This window comes from Myripristis murdjan, chromosome 21, assembly GCF_902150065.1.
Source record: "Myripristis murdjan chromosome 21, fMyrMur1.1, whole genome shotgun sequence".
NCBI lineage: Eukaryota > Metazoa > Chordata > Actinopteri > Holocentriformes > Holocentridae > Myripristis > Myripristis murdjan.
Window position 1 is genome coordinate 1,852,278 of NC_044000.1, and position 16,607 is coordinate 1,868,884.

Here is a 16,607-nt window from a genome sequence, read left to right on the forward strand (position 1 = left end):
ATAAATACATGCTGCTACATTTTTTTATGGTTGATTTTAAATTCATAAATAGAAATGATTTTGCCTGTGGGCTTTACGGCACAACTGGAGAAACACCAATCTATATGTTTTTTTTTTTTCCAGTTCAGATCTGATTCTGATACTGGAGCGCTTTTTTCTTTCTTCTTCTTCTTCTTCTTCTTCTTCTTCTTCTTCTTCTTCTTCTTCTTCTTCTTCTTCTTCTTCTTCTTGCATTAAATTTAAATGTATTCCAAAGCATTTTATTTGAAATGTATGTTAGCTGGGCTTCACATACAAACAGGTATTGGAATGGCAAGCCCTTATATGTTATGAAAAACTTCAACAAATCAAGTGCACAGCAATGGCGTTATCATCTACTAGTAAGTGGATTTTGCTCATAGTAATGACCACTATGATAGAATTTTCTAATTTGACTGCAATACCGGCAGACGCCACAGTGGTGCTATACTGTAAACAGCACAATGCATCAGGAAAACTAACTAATTAACAACAGGAATACTACAGGCAGCTTTGTGGTGTGCGTATATTGTGTATCGGTACGTGGATCATTAACATCAGTCTGGTATCCAATGGGTGAAAATGTCTGGATCGGCACCTCATACTGACATTGGATCTGGTCCCAACTCTAAACAAAACATATCAAGGATGCTGCTGAGCTAAAGTCATGAAATCCTTCTCTTCTATTCCTCTGATATGACCTGAATATAGCAGAAAACTGACAGCTAGTGAAGTAAATAAGGAGACGTGTGAGCTACCTTAAAGGTGTCGTAGTGGCTCCAATTACTGACTTATTTTGTTCTTGTACTGTTGCAACATGTGCAGCTGCTGTTTGAGTGTTGCAGTAATGTGTTTTAATCACTTTCTCTTTGTAATGTTGTGTTTGCCCCATGTTTGTGAACTGGAGAGCATTGCTCGCAACAAAATGAAGCTCTGTCAAGTTTTTACGACTGCTATCCTGACCAGGTGTCTCTTGTAAAAGAGATTTTTAATGTCAGATAGACTTCTTGGTCAGTGTTTCCCCTAGGATTTAGATGTGAGTGTGCCTCGCGCGTGCGCGAAAATTTTGCACGCGCCCGTGTCCACTTGACTTTTACCAGGAACACACTCATCTTTGTGGTGATGAGTCAACTTGAGTGGCCTGTCAGGGGGCGGGGAGGTCCTTTCAACCAGGGCTACTGCTCTGGTCGGAACTCGTACCCGTGGCTGTAGTGCATGGAACACCCGTGTGGGTGTCCATTTGAATTGGACCAGAGACCGGAGGAGTGCAAATGCACTCATCTTCACCACTGGTGGTCGACTCAGGCTGTTGTATCATGCGTTTAAAAAACGCCGATATTTTTTAGGCGGCTGGAGCCAAGGTGAGATGAATTATTTATTTCACTTACGGGGGTACAAGTGTGATTCTCCTCTGTTCTCCTCCTCTTTCGGTCTGCATGTGGATGGGTGTGCAGGTGTGTGACTATTGTGTGATTAGAGCAGAGCCCTGCCCTACCTTCTCACAAGACAGCAGAGCGCATTCCCACCAGATAGGTCCTATACTGAAATTAGATAAATGAGGTTAATAACCAACCTGAACGTATATAGTTGATTTGATAAAAACACGGTCTAGACATATTCTATGGAAATGTGACATTAAATTATTTCTGTTGTGATTTTATTTATTTTTTTTAAATTGAAAATTAATTACATTAAATTAAATTAATTTAGCATGCCTTTCAGGGAAGGTGGGAGGCTCCGTTGGCAAGGCATTGTGCCCCGCCAATAGAATGATAGGGGAAACACTGTCGGTAAATTAGAGCTACAGTAAAATAACTGAAATAAATAAGCTCTATGGTGAAGTGGTGAAACTTTAAACAAGAGTCTTCAGAATGGCAGAGACTAGTAAAATTCCATGTTGAAAAATAGCTCAAATTATTTTTTACCGGTGTCAGTATAAGATTATTGTTGCACATGTCGAAGAAAAATTAGCATGAGGCGTGAATATAACCTACTTTCTGGCCTTATATGCTGTTAAGAAGCAAATATTGCAGTGCTGTTGCAGTGCTTTGCCAATTGGAGTGAATGGATAGCTGGAAGTGGCACACTGCTGCTGTGAAGGGCACAGCTGTGATAGACTGCAGATCACTGCAAATCTCTGGTTCTTTATGCCAGTAGTAGATCTGATGCAGAAATTTTCCTGGACAGCTTGATAAATATAGCATAGCACCAGATACTACAGTGTAGGCCTAATTGGTGTGGAAATGAATTTTTGCAGGATTGTGCAGACCAAGGCCAGGTGCTCACTAATACAATGTCACAGCTGATTTCGCTGCTTCTGTGGCGGTCCTTGACAAAAAGATCAAGATCAGAGGTATCATCCCAATGCAGTCTGGGATGTCCAGATCATTTTCCAACATGTTGCACATTTTTGTTGTCGCTCTTGTAAAGTGAGAGTTCCAGCGAGCTGATGTGTCTCATGGGCGAACTAGATTACAGCAGACAAATACAGTGGGCGTGACTGGAACTTTTTTTATCCAATGTGCTGCGTAATTCCAACTGACTTCACCTTGGGCATGGGCCCAAAGTTGTCATCCTCGTCTTTCCATTTGCACATATGCATTTCCACAAAAAATAATAGCCACTTGATGCATACTTGTTGATGTTTTTATTGGTCTCAGTCACAGAGCATTCTTGTCTTGTTTGTAGTAAAGGGATGATGAAAGATGCTGGTTCAAAAGAAAGCGACTCAGCTTGCTTACCTTTCAGTTCCGTCCCAGCCGTGTTGAAAAGGTGTGGAAAACTGCTGCCTCTCACACAAACCTTTTAATGCCCAGCAAAACTGCTCATTTTTCAGTCAGGAGAAATCAACTGGCAGGACTCCCCACTTTGAAAGGACTTTAGATTCACACAGTGTCATGATGACTTGTACACCCAATAACAACAGTAGAAACATTTTAATTAAGTACTGCACATTTTAGTTTACTGTCCCTTTAACGGTGTCAGGCTTGCGAGGTTCATTTGCACTTGGGTTTCCCGAGCTCAAATTGATGCACTTCTGGATTAAAGCATTCACCAGTGGAAAATGTTATGTTATGGCATATAAATTATATTACATTGAGTTATTTTGTCATTAAACCCCATTTTTCAGTCAGATCAGATTAAATTTTTCTTGTCTTTGTTCTACTTTTGGAAGTCAGAGTCACACAACCTGAAGTGTGTTTGGGTGGATTCCAGTTCTTATCTTATCTTATCTTATCTTATCTAGGCTTTCAACCTCTCATGCCAGTCATGAGTGAGCATTCCGCTAATCCAGTCTGATTTTCCTCAAGCAAAGTTTCCTCTCAGTTGGTGGTGTGCTAACCTACTAGAGCACCATTCACCACTAGCAAGGCCGGGCTACTTTCCATCAATGCTCATTAATCTACTTCACATCTACTCTACTTCACATTCGCCTTCAGTCACTTTGATGACTCAATTCATAGTGACTTTTAGGAAGGTAGTTCACCACAGTCATGTTTCTGATTCTTGGTTTATACCATCACAGTACAATATTATATTGATTCTTTAGACAATAATACAATGTCTGTACGTATCACTAAGTCAGCCACGATATGATTTCAATACGATTCAATTCATGGGCCTACGATCAATAGGAGACAACATCATATGCTCATTTAACACAATCAGTTACATTACAGTGCTGTGTTTCTGTTCTGTGCTTGTTTGTGCACATTCGCCATGTTTCCTGAGTATATTATCTCGTTCTGGCATAGTTTGAATATGGCTTGTGATTTGTCAGTTTACCTGTCTTTTCTCTGAAATCCAAAATATTTTCACACTGCTGATTTGTTCCATAGATGGGAGTAGATATCATTATTTGCCATTATCTGTCTGGTACTATCACTATTTTAATGTTTAGGAAGGTGGTGTGCTTTGGATGGAAATGGTGACATAGATGTGCATTTGGAGATTCGATATAAAGGTGTATCTTGATCGATATTTTCACTCACATCACAATATTTTCATTATATCAGACTGTAGATCATTAGATTGACATATCAATCCTGATCGATGGATTGTTGAAACTCTAGAGGCTAGGCTGGTTTAAATAATGTTTAGAGTGGAGAAGGGCTGTTCCCTGCCGTCTTGTAGGCAAGTGGACTTTGTCTAACAGTCCTACAAGACTTTGAAGTGAGTGCAATTGTGAGAATGTGTTGTTTTAACATAGTTACTGTTTCACAGGATCCAGCTTTAGTCTTTTCCTCCTCCAACTGTTTTCTCATTTTTTACAAACTCATAAAGTGGCATTAACCATGGCTTGGAGCTTATGACAAGTGTAGGCAAAATGTAGTCAGCAAAATTGCTGTCAAAAAATTTTAATGCTTCATGCTTAGAATAACTTTTTTAGTTGAACTTGATTATTGGCTCATGTTGATATCCTGCAGCCATACGAAACAATGGAATTAGTACTTTTTGTTAAATACAACTATAACTCAACTATAAATTTTGTCTCTCTGGGTAACTCAGCAATCCTGGGTTGTCTGTGTGTATGCATGCTGCAATGGTGACTCACCTCTTAGGCCTCCCAGAAAACACACACACACATGCAACATAGACTGAAGAGGTCCGCCTTGAAGACAGCCCCTGTCTTAACCAGAAACCTGTCTGTCTGTCTGTCTGTCTGCCATTTTTTAAAAATTTGACTTTATTCATTAATTCATTACTTATTTTTCATATAATTAAACTTGGCTATAATTTGTAGTTCGCTTTTTCCTTGAAGGTCACTGTATGTTCTGTAATGGTGTCATATCCATGTCTAAATGACCCACCGGTCAGCCTCATTGGCATATTTGATGAAGCTTTTCAATACCTATTACTGCGTTTGCAGGGGATCCAAGCTATGTTTTTTTTTGTCTTCCTCTTCTTATTTCTTTCTTTCTATCTTTTTTTATTTCTTATTTTTTACCTTTCCACTAAAAGTATTTTGATCTCCAAAACCACAGGGACAGGTATGACCAAACTAAGTAGATTGGTTGGAAATCTCACCCACTACTTAACATGTTGTTAAGTAGTGGGTGCACCACAGTTTGTTGTTATAGTACCACACTGTGGTGCTATACCCACAACTGGCTTGCTACGTTTACGTGAAATGCCAGCTTTCAGCAAAACAGTTGTAACTCACCAACTATCAAATTAATGTGAAACTCTACGTGTTCCTGGGTATGGTCTGAGTATAAAGTCCCAACTATAGGTGTCGCTATAACGCCAAAGAGTTTAAATCCCAGAATCCCCTGTGGAGATTTGCATGAAACACATGCTGTGTAAGCACGAAAATATCCCAAGGATATTGAAATTTCGGTGTCCACCACAGTTCGGTTAGGGTGTTCTCACTGACTCAGGCAAACTACACCAAAGGTGGAAACTCCACCAGAGTTAGATTCAACCAGATGGAACAGGGGTGGTGTGAATGGAACCCAAGTGGAATCTGTCTTCTGAGGAATTAAAGAAAAAAGGTAATTTTAGACGAGTCCTACAGTTGTATACAAATCTTCCTTTTAAATGGCTTAAGTTGAAATGCATAATCCCAGTTTTAAATAGTTTAGCGTCTATCATCACCTTCTCAGACAACCACACCCAGTGACAGAAACTGTGTCAGAAAAACCAATATGAGGGTTGTTTCTGGACAGATGTGGCTACAGGACACAAGATTACAGTTGAAGGAAGGGTGGAGTTGAAGAGATTTAATTCTGTTTTGTCATCCTGGATCTGCTGCTGCTGCTGTCCAGCTACAACCACTCCAAGCAGTTACACAACAAGGAAATATTCCTCATATGTAGCTCAGCCAAAATCATGGTGTTGGGCTGAATGGAATCTGTAGCCAGAGCTCTGTTATAGTTTTGGTTTTATGAATGTGCACATCATTCAGAGGTAAAAACCCCAAGGTTGTTCAGGCTTTGGCAGCTGTTAATAGAGTTGTGTTAGAATGCTGAAAAGAATTTTTAAATTCAGTACTTTTATCACATATTTTATAGGGATGGAACAGGTCATGTAAAAAATCCTTGAATTTGGATTTCTCAGGACGGATATTAATACTTTGTCAAAGCAAGGCCTTTGTGAAATCAAATTGAATGGCACTTAAGTTTAGCCTGTGTGGAATGTGACTTCATGACACCAGACAAATGCGGACCCTGAGGCAAGATCAGGTAGAACCATGGATGTAGAGATTAGTGCATATCAGAGTTTGAATGCTGGACGCGAATTTTTTTTCCCATGTTTCCATTCATTACTTCTTTGTGAATAATCAAATTCATTCAAACAATGTAATATTTAGAAAAGTCAAAGTAACTTCCCTGTGATGATTACAAATATTTAGTCCTATCTGGTCCTTGGTAGCCTGTGCTCTGCTAATGCTGGAATGTGTTGTCAATGGTTCTGTGTGTCTGGTCTGATTTATAAAAATTAGCTTGCTGACTAGCATCTAAAAATAGTTATTTGATTATGCTGATGAAAAAGCCTTTTTTGCAAGTTTTGGTGAAAAGTAAAAGTAAGCAACCTGGTGACCCCCAGCAGCAGTCCCCAGGTTTCCTCTTAGTCAGGATGGTGGTGGAAAGTATTATGAATTGACAGCTATTTATTTATTTGCAGGCTGCATATGCATTATATTCCACTCTCTCTTGGAAACACAATTTAAACCATAGCAGCCTGCGCTTGGTTACTGGGAGCAGCTTAAGTGCTTTTGAAATGGAATAAATAAAATTATATACCAAGTCAGAACAATAAATTATATACATACCGCCAACAAAGTCAATTCCAATGGACGGCACAAAACACAGGCCCCTCTATTTACTTCAATATTCAGTTTTGACTGATAAAATGGATCTGTCTTGGGACAGGTTCTCTTGTTGTGAGTGAGCAGGGCGAATGGCAGTAGTAAGCTTTTACTTTACACCGCTTAGTTAAAACAAACAAAAAACACAGCACACAATCAAAACACATGACACGGGACACGGGACCTTTTAAAGAAGCAAGGGGGGGAACTATAGTAGTCAAATGTCGATCTACTAGTCTCTCACACTGTAGGATCACAGCAATTCACCTTTGGTCTTTTCTACTGTGAAAACCATGGTTTCAGTTGATTTCCTTCACACTTGGCCTCTTGGGATGCTCAGAGAAGGACCATGAGAGGTTTTGTCCTGGCCGGGTCCTGACTCAAGCAGAATGATACAGCTGAGTAGGGCAGTCACTGCACTCAGGCTATTTTTATGCTCCAAAGTTACGAGTTTATATGGCTGGATCCCAGATAATAAATGGTACAACTTGCACCCAGCACAACATTTAAGGTATGGGTTTTCAAGAGGGGAAATGAGTCTTTACTGAACAAAATAGCAATAAATAATATGCAAATTAGCAAAAATTTCCAGAAAATTCACAAAAAAAAAGAAAAAGAAAAAAAATTAACATTGCAAGAATGCTATATTTTTGATTGTTAAGATGATGTGTTTAAACTTCAGATCACTGATCACAGCTTGGTGTCAGGTTTCCTCTTTAAAAGGAAATAAGAGGAATTAAGAGGAAATCTGCTTGTGAAAGAGGAATCTGCTTGTGAAAGGGCTTTCACAAGTATTTAACTGTAATTTCAGTGTAAATGACTAAACTTGGATTACTAAACCAGGATTATTTTTTAAATTATGCAACAGAGCTTGGCTTCATTTTAATTCTAGCATTACTTATTGCAAACCTAGCTTTTGCTTTTGTGAAACTTGGTGGATGTTGTGCAGGGTTTGGGGCTTCCTTGTCGTTCAGATGTCTTTCAGAAAATCCACCATAAATCAGTTTCTGCAAAGCTCTGGGTTAATGGTGTTAATGTGCTGTGGAGGGCCTAATTTCTGCAACCATTTGTTTGTCCTTAAAATGTCAGTTATGATGACAATAAGCTTGTGTTGTCAGCCACAAAAGGCACATTGCAGGTTTAGAATCTGCAAACAAGCATAGTAAGGAGCTAGCAAAAGGTTTCAAAATGATGAATAATGAACTAACCACTACCAGTTTGAAAATGTGCAGGACAGTAATCCTGGAACAGATGGGTCCACCCAATTGTAATTGGGACTGTAACTTTTTTCTGCATACAAATGAGTTTATTTCTCAAGACAGATAGCAAATATTATTGCACAGAAAGTTCTCAACCAGCACAGTATTTCTTAAAACTTCTCCCTTCAGGCAAAATGTTACAAAACTTGACACGTAGAACCTCCCATTTTGATAAGAGCACATCCTGCAATGTTTTTGTTTTAACAGACTTAATGACTTGAGCCATGTGTTTCAGGGTTGTGCAATTTATTTGTGTCCATGTTTTATTCTATATAAACTGGGCTGTATAGTTGTGCAGTGTATTATTGTAGCATTACTTACAGCCTTCATAAACATCCATCAAATGGAGAGTTAATGCATTTTGGAAAAAAAAAAAGATTATTTCACCTCCCCCATAGCTGTTATGTAGGACAGTAGTGGTGATATCTTCCTGTCATAGTTACTGAGTGCATGAAGCTTTTAAGGGTTAGGGTTTTCAGCTTTAGAACGTAATGTGAACATTAACTTCCTTTCTGTTTGTGTTGTTTTTTTCCCCTCCCACAGCCCAGTGTCTCTCCTGGCTGGCTATGGAGTGGTTGTGGCTTCAGACTGGATGACAGGGTCTACAGGGAGAGCAGGGTCACACAGCTTCTAAAGCAGCAGTGGGCTTTACCAGACTGACACTGACTGTCAGCCCACTTGCTGCTCCGGCAACCAATTTCTTCTCCTACATCCCTACATCTATCTATACTTTTTCTTGGTCCTCAATCCTTTGTTACCCCCTCCCTCCCCATTCCCTTCCTCTTCCCCCTCCCGCCTCTTCCCCTTCTCCTTTTCCCACCCTTGCCTCTCGCCCCCACCCCACCCCCTTTCTCTGTCCTTTGGCTCCCTCCGCACTTCAGCCTTCTCTTCATTGTCCCAGTGCTCCCTCTCCTGCCTGGAGTCGGTGTGACCTTTTGACCCGTCTCCTACTGTGTCCAGTATGAGCTGGCTTAGCAGGTTGAACCCACGGGGTCCCGGGAGTCGGTCCAGTCGAGGCGCTGCCCCCTCCAGCCCATGCACTGCTGACCCAGAGACCTGCCTTATGGTGTTTGAGAACCACTGGAGACAGGTGAGGTAGAGATGTACTACCTTAGGGACTGTTGCCCTGAACTGGGTGGCTAGAAAACACACTACTTCAACCATGTTTTGTGCTGATAATGGAAAATGGGGCACATAACACACTGTCGCCATAATGACCAGCTGCAGAAGGTTCCACCAATAAAACACGGTACCTATAGTATATATAACACTTAAACTGACAGTTCACCCATTTTGAAAAATGTGATATTATTTCACTTCTCCTTCCTAGCTCTTATGTAGGACAGTAGTGGTGCTATCTTCCTCTGAGTGCTGGATACTGGCTGGATGCTCCAAATGCTAACTGTTAGCTTCCTGCCACTGAAGTGGACTTCCCCCCAGCTAACATTCTGAAAAATAACCACCTCAATCCACTAAAATTGTTAAAAACCCCATAAAATGGACTCTTTCTCTCTTGATTTGTATATCCCGTTGAAACAGGGTGTTTGGGCAGCACATAGTCCAGGAAAGGATCATTCACAAGTATAAACCAATAGGACAGACCAAAGTCCAGTCCAATATTATATCAGTCTGGCACAGAAACACCATAAGTGGAAGAGAGAGGATGTTTAAAGATTTGTGAAGGTTTTATTGGTTGAAATTTTAATGTACAGCCACTGGTGCAGGATGATGTCACTATTTAAGATCCTCTGTTTCACAGGAAGCAGAGGTCATGTAAGGTCATTTCTTGGGGATAAATATACAAATTGTGAGTTTGATGATGTGTAGCAGAGTTTTTACAGTCTTTCTTGTTAAACAAAACAAACCAACCTAAGCTCTCTGTGCTGGTCCTCAGTTACAGTGGTGGCTGGCAGGAGCCTGAAAGCTACATAAATGTGATGGATAGAGAGGAGCGGAGGTAAAGAAGCAGCTAGCCACAGCATTACTGCCAGCTCTCTTTTAGTACTCTGGAGAATGTGGATGTTATTTTTGTCCTCCAACACGTGAATTTGTGTTCAAGGGAGAAAAGGAAATGATAGTAAACACAAGCAATCTACTTCCATCTCGATGGTGGCTACTGCTCCTCTGGTGAACCATAGAGCTACATACTTACACTCTATGGTTCATACAAGCTCATGTGAATTTGTATCTTTGCAACACATGGCAACAGAAACAAGAACAGTAGGGGGACTCAAATGGATGTTAAACTAAAATGAGTAATTTTTCAGTTTTTTTTTTTTTTTTTACTTTTTATTTTTATTGTCATCATTGGGTCTAGAACCCAAGGTCAGATTGGATTACTCCCTCTCTCTTTTGACTGACTCCCCAGCCGCATCTGCCCTCCTGCATGCACAAATCATAGCCTATTAACAGTAACTGGTAGCTCGTTAGCACTGTGCATCAAGGATCATATAATATATAGAGAGAAGAAGAGGTGAGGGTTAGCCAAAGCTTCCATCTAAATACAGAGTTTTAGCTCGTAATGGCATCAGTCATGGATTTGCTCATCAAATCTTCAAATTACAAGCCTCCAAAATGTACATTCAGAAACAAAGTCCTGGGGGTCTTGCTGTATATCAATCTTTAAGTAATGCAGACAACCACGGGAAAAAAGCAAAGGCACTCCGCCTTAGAATTAAGCAAATTAGGTATTTAATATCCAAAATCTAATATCTTATGTGTTTGTCAGAAGAAGAAGACTGAGAGTCGCTATGTATGGTCTGCTTAGTTGCCTTGTTCTAGCTATTAAGTAACTAATTTGCTTAATTCTAAAACGAGGTGCCTTAGTTTTTTTTTTTTTTTTTTGTCCATGGTTGTCTACATTACTTATAAATTGATATTAAGCAAGACTTCCAGGACTTTGTGTCTAAATGGACCTTTAACTATCCCACTTTCACTACAGTTGTTTGGTCTTACCAGAGTTGCAACAATAATGTTACTCTAGTGGAATGCCCACTCAGTCCTGCTGGAATTGATTTCTGTAGAAAATGCATCCATTAAACCTCTTTTTACAAAAACATTACTGCTAATGACTTTCAGGAGCTCTCAAATCTTGGTGGATGATGAAAATAGTACTCAAGAATAATATGAAATAATAAAATAACAGTTTTTAACTGGGTTTACCATTAATTCAGTGGTTCACAGGGGAGTCACCTGGGCTCTGTGTTAGTGGTTCCCAAACCAGTCCTCAGGCCCCTGTCTTGCAGGTTTTTGTTCCAGCTCTACTCTTGCACACCTGACCCAATTAAGGCCTATGCACCTTTATGCACCTTTATGCACGCCCTGTTCAGGTAGATCTGTTTCAACCAATCAGCATGAAGTCCTTAAATGGATCAGATTTATATGCCATTAAATCTTTGGATTTATGGATTTGGATTATCAAGCAGTGCAGCTTTTAAAACATATTGTCGGGTTGTAGTGCAAGAACTGGCTGCAAAGTTCAGTTTGTATCATTTGCCTTTCTTTTTGATGGGTGCATTTTCATATTACAGTGCCATCAGAAAGTGCCATTCACACCTCTTCACTTTTTCCACATTTTGTTATGATACAGAATTATTCTAAACCGATTTGAGTATAGTTTTCTTTTAAAAGTCTACACAAAATATCCCATAATGACAAACTGAAAACATGTTTTCAGACATTTTTGTAAACTTATTAAAAATGTAAACATTTAAACATAATAGCTACATAAGTATTCACACCCATGGCTTAATATTTTGTTGAAGCACCTTTGGCAGCAATCACAGCCTCAAGTCTTCTTGGGTATGTCTCTACAAGCTTGGCACACCTGTTTTTGGGCATTTTCTCCCGTTCTTCTCTGCAGATCCCCTCAAGCTCAGTCAGGTGGGATGGGCAGCATCTGTAGACAGCCATTTTTAGGTCTTTCAGAGATGTTCAGTTGGATTCAAGTCCAGTTGGACAGACTGCTCCTGAAGCCACTCTTTTGTTATCTTGGCTGTGTGCTTTGGGTCATTGTCATGTTGGAAGATGAATCGTTGCCCTAGTCTGAGTCCCAGAGCACTCTGGAGCAGGTTTTCTTGAAGAATCTCACTATATGTGGCTGCTGTCATCTTTCCCTCTATGCAGACTCGTCACCCAGTTCCTGCTGCAGAAAAACATCCCCACAGCATGATGCTGCCACCACCATGCTTCACAGTAGGGATGGTGTTAGCCAGGCGATGAGCAATGCCTGTTTTTCTCCAGACATGGCGCTTGGAGTTCAGGCCAGAAAGTCCAATTTTGGTTTCATCAGACCAGAGAATTTAGTTTGTCCTGGTTTGAGAATCCTGAAGGTGCTTTTTGGCAAACTCCAAGCGGGTTGCCATGTGCCTTTTAGTGAGCAGTGGCTTCCATCTGGCCACTCTACCATAATGGCCTGATTGGTGGAGAGCGTTAGCAATGGTTGACCTACTGGATGGTTGTCCTATCTCCACAAGGGAACACTGGAACTTCGCCTTAGTGACCATTGGGTTCTTGGTCACTTCTCTGACCAAGGCTCCCTTCCCCGGGAGTGAGCTGCTGTGAGCTGTCGGTGCTGTCGGCGCTCCATCGCAGTGCATACACACACACACTCACACACACACACACACACACACACACACACACAAACAAAACAAAAAAAACACTGACTTTTTTCACTTCAACTTTTTGACGGACCCCGGTGTGCGTTTTGATGGGTCGACTTTTAGGTTAATGCCCTAATATGCACTGTCAACTATGAGACCTTATATAGACAGGTGTGTGTCATTCCAAATCATGTTCAATCACCTGAATTTACCACAGGTGGACTCAAGTTGTAAAATCATCTCAAGGATGATCAGTGGAAATTGGATGCACCTGAGCTCAATTTTGAGCGTCTTAGCAAAGGGTGTGAATACTTATGTACCTTTATATTTAAATGTTTACATTTTTAATAAATTTACAAAAATGTCTGAAATGTCTTTTTTTTTTTTTTTTTTTTTTTACAGAAAACTATATTCAAATCGGTTTTAGAATAAGTCTGTAACGTAACAAAATCTGGAAAAAGTGAAGGGATGTGAATAATTTCTGGTGGCACTGTATGTGCATATGTATGTGTTAAACAGCCCTCTGCCCTCCACCAGCATCCACCCTGCCAGCCACTGAAAAATCAATACTCAAACCAACCAGCATTGCCAGCTACACTGATGCATGCACCCACTCCATGTTATGTGATATAGATTTTTGAGAGGAGGTGGGGGAGTAGATGAATTTGTCAAATAGTTTGAGCAGTATATGAGAGGATGAATATGGTTTTGTGTGTGTGTGTGTGTGTGTGTGTGTGTGTGTGTGTGTGTGTGTGTGTGTGTGTGTGTGTGTGTGTGTGTGTGTGCGCGCGCACGTTTGCATTTGTGTACATGGATGTGCAGGAATTGTGCAACATTCACCGAATGACTTGCCAAACCGCAGGCTGCTAGATTACAAACAAGCATATCTGTATCTGCACAAGCTGCTCACAGACCAGCTAATTCATCATCACTGCAGTCATGTTGGCTCACGCAGCCATCAGTTAACGCTAGGAAACACCTGCTGTTGAGTCACACAACAAGCTTGGCTCACCTTACAGGAACAACTTTCTTTTCTTAGAACTGAATGAAAATGGAAAGAAAGGCCCAGTGCAGGTGCTAAGGAATGTTGCTCACACTTTATTTTTTTCTAGCTCCCCACAGCAGGAGACCCAAAGGTCAAAGTTACACATCTAAAATTAGCGATGCCCTAATATGGAATTTCACGTCCAATAATAATAACCAATACAGGGCTTCTGCAGGTCCTTGAAAAGTCTTAAAATGTCTTAAATTCAGTTCTTACAAAATATCATGCCTTAAAAATCATTGAGTAGTTAATTCACTTATTCATTTATTCAAACATTTAACATTTTTGTTTATTTATTTATTCATTCATTCATTCATGATGTTTTCAAACTCTGAATGTTCTTACCCTAATGATACTGATCTGCTTAACATAACCTGTTGGAGAAAAGGCCACTGTAGATTCACTCAACTCAGTTTATACTTGTCTCAGACCTGCCATACTGATGAGCAGAGAGAGTGAAAGACAGAAGTAATGGGTGTATTTATTACTTTATATTTAGTACAAAGTGTAAAGTTATTTTTCAGTCTTAAATGTCATTGAAATCTGTTCTAAAAAGATCTTAAAATGTATGAAATGATTTCTCTGATACCTGTAGACACTGCAGTAATTATCTGTTTGTTGTGGAAGATCAATATTATAACTGATAACATTCATCTCACATTTGTAAAAATCCAAAGAGGACATGACAGGCTAACTTTTTAGATTGACCACAGATTGATGATTGATTGGTTATTTTCTTACTGTCAATACAGATTTTGTATACAAATTATAGTTAACACAGCAAGTCCATTTTTACTGACATTCTTCATGAAATAATTATCTTGTTCTCTCTTACAGTGCAGCAATTCAATTAATATAAATTCGAAAGAAAACCTTGTCTGATTAAACACTATACAATGCTCTATACAACACCCAGCATATAGTTTTCGTTTAAAATAACAGTGTCTAATGACAGCCAGTCAAAACAGAGAAACATTAATGATTTAAAAGAAAAAATCAAAACCTCTGACAGAAATTACTTAAACTTATTGGAAAAGAGCCACAGAGGAACCGCAGCTATTGTATGAAAGGCTTCATATTACCAAATATAATAATTAGCTGAAATTCTTTTATCGTAACAATAACAATAATTAAATTTTGAGTGTATTGGCCACCAGTGTATCGTGCATCCTTATCTAAAATGCGGTCGCTCTCTTCCTCTTTCAGGTATCCTGGGTGCTGGAGCAGCGTGAGCCTTCGTCCTCCAGCGATGACTTGACAGCAGTGAGGAACCACACTGACCAGATGCTGTGCCTGCTGGCAGAGGAACGGCCTGCTGAGGGCTCAGATGGCAGCTCCACCATGCCACCAATGGGCCCCATACTGGAAATGGTGGTAACTGAGAACATTCTGGACCACCTCGTCCAGTGGCACCTCCGCCGCGGCCTGGACCCAGACAGCCTAGGGGCACTGCTCAAGCTCTTTGAGATGCTGATCGGCCAGTCCCAGCAGCCCCTGCTCCAGCACACAGCTGTTCTCCAGCCTCTGCTGGGGCTGCTGGGAGCTTGTGCTGACCCACAGCTTGGCTGTCCCCCACCTCTGGAGAACAGCCTGGTGCTGCTTCTCAACCAGGTGCAGACATTATACATACATACTTACAAGCTACATAATTTCCCTGCTGTCTACATACTTATCTACGTTATTTGCTCTTAGCTGGTCTCAGGGTCATTCTTAGTCATTCAGTATGTGTGTGTGTATATACACTATATTACCAAAAGTATTCGCTCACCTGCCTTTACTCATACTATGAACTGAAGTGCCATCCCATTCCTAACCCATAGAGTTCAATATGATGTCGGTCCACCTTTTGCAGCTATTACAGCTTCAACTCTTCTGGGAAGACTGTCCACAAGGTTGAGGAGAGTGTTTATAGGAATTTTTGACCATTCTTCCAAAAGCGCATTGGTGAGGTCACACACTGATGTTGGTCGAGAAGGCCTGGCTCTCAGTCTCCGCTCTAATTCATCCCAAAGGTGTTCTATCGGGTTCAGGTCAGGACTCTGTGCAGGCCAGTCAAGTTCATCCACACCAGACTCTGTCATCCATGTCTTTATGGACCTTGCTTTGTGCACTGGTGCACAGTCATGTTGGAAGAGGAAGGGGCCCGCTCCAAACTGTTCCCACAAGGTTGGGAGCATGGAATTGTCCAAAATGTTTTGGTATCCTGAAGCATTCAAAGTTCCTTTCACTGGAACTAAGGGGCCAAGCCCAGCTCCTGAAAAACAACCCCACACCATAATTCCTCCTCCACCAAATTTCACAGTCGGCACAATGCAGTCTGAAATGTACCGTTCTCCTGGCAACCTCCAAACCCAGACTCGTCCATCAGATTGCCAGATGGAAAAGCGTGATTCATCACTCCAGAGAACGCGTCTCCACTGCTCTAGAGGCCAGTGGCGGCGTGCTTTACACCATTGCATCCGACGCTTTGCATTGCACTTGGTGATGTGTGGCTTGGCTGCAGCTGCTCGGCCATGGAAACCCATTCCATGAAGCTCTCTGCGTACTGTACTTGGGCTAATCTGAAGGTCACATGAAGTTTGTAGCTCTGTAGCAATTGACTGTGCAGAAAGTCGGCGACCTCTTTGCACTATGCGCTTCAGCATCCGCTGACCCCTCTCCGTCACTTTACGTGGCCTACCACTTCGTGGCTGAGTTGCTGTTGTTCCCAAACGCTTCCATTTTGTTATAATAGAGCTGACAGTTGACTGTGGAATATTTAGGAGCGAGGAAATTTCACGACTGGATTTGTTGCACAGGTGGCATCCTATGACAGTTCCACGCTGGAATTCACTGAGCTCCTGAGAGCGGCCCATTCTTTCACAAATGTC

The 16,607-nt window shown here is 40.9% G+C and overlaps 1 protein-coding gene across 1 annotated transcript in view; it reads left to right on the forward strand.

Annotated features, from left to right (window-relative positions):
• The window catches only part of fhip1b (FHF complex subunit HOOK interacting protein 1B), a 51,838-nt gene that overhangs the window by 10,552 nt on the left and 24,679 nt on the right, over positions 1-16,607 (forward strand). The window contains exons 3-4 of the mRNA XM_030080582.1: positions 8,632-9,178; positions 14,944-15,348. Of these exons, the coding sequence (XP_029936442.1) occupies positions 9,050-9,178; positions 14,944-15,348 (534 nt within the window). The 5' untranslated portion in view covers positions 8,632-9,049. The remainder of the gene's footprint in view (positions 1-8,631; positions 9,179-14,943; positions 15,349-16,607) is intronic.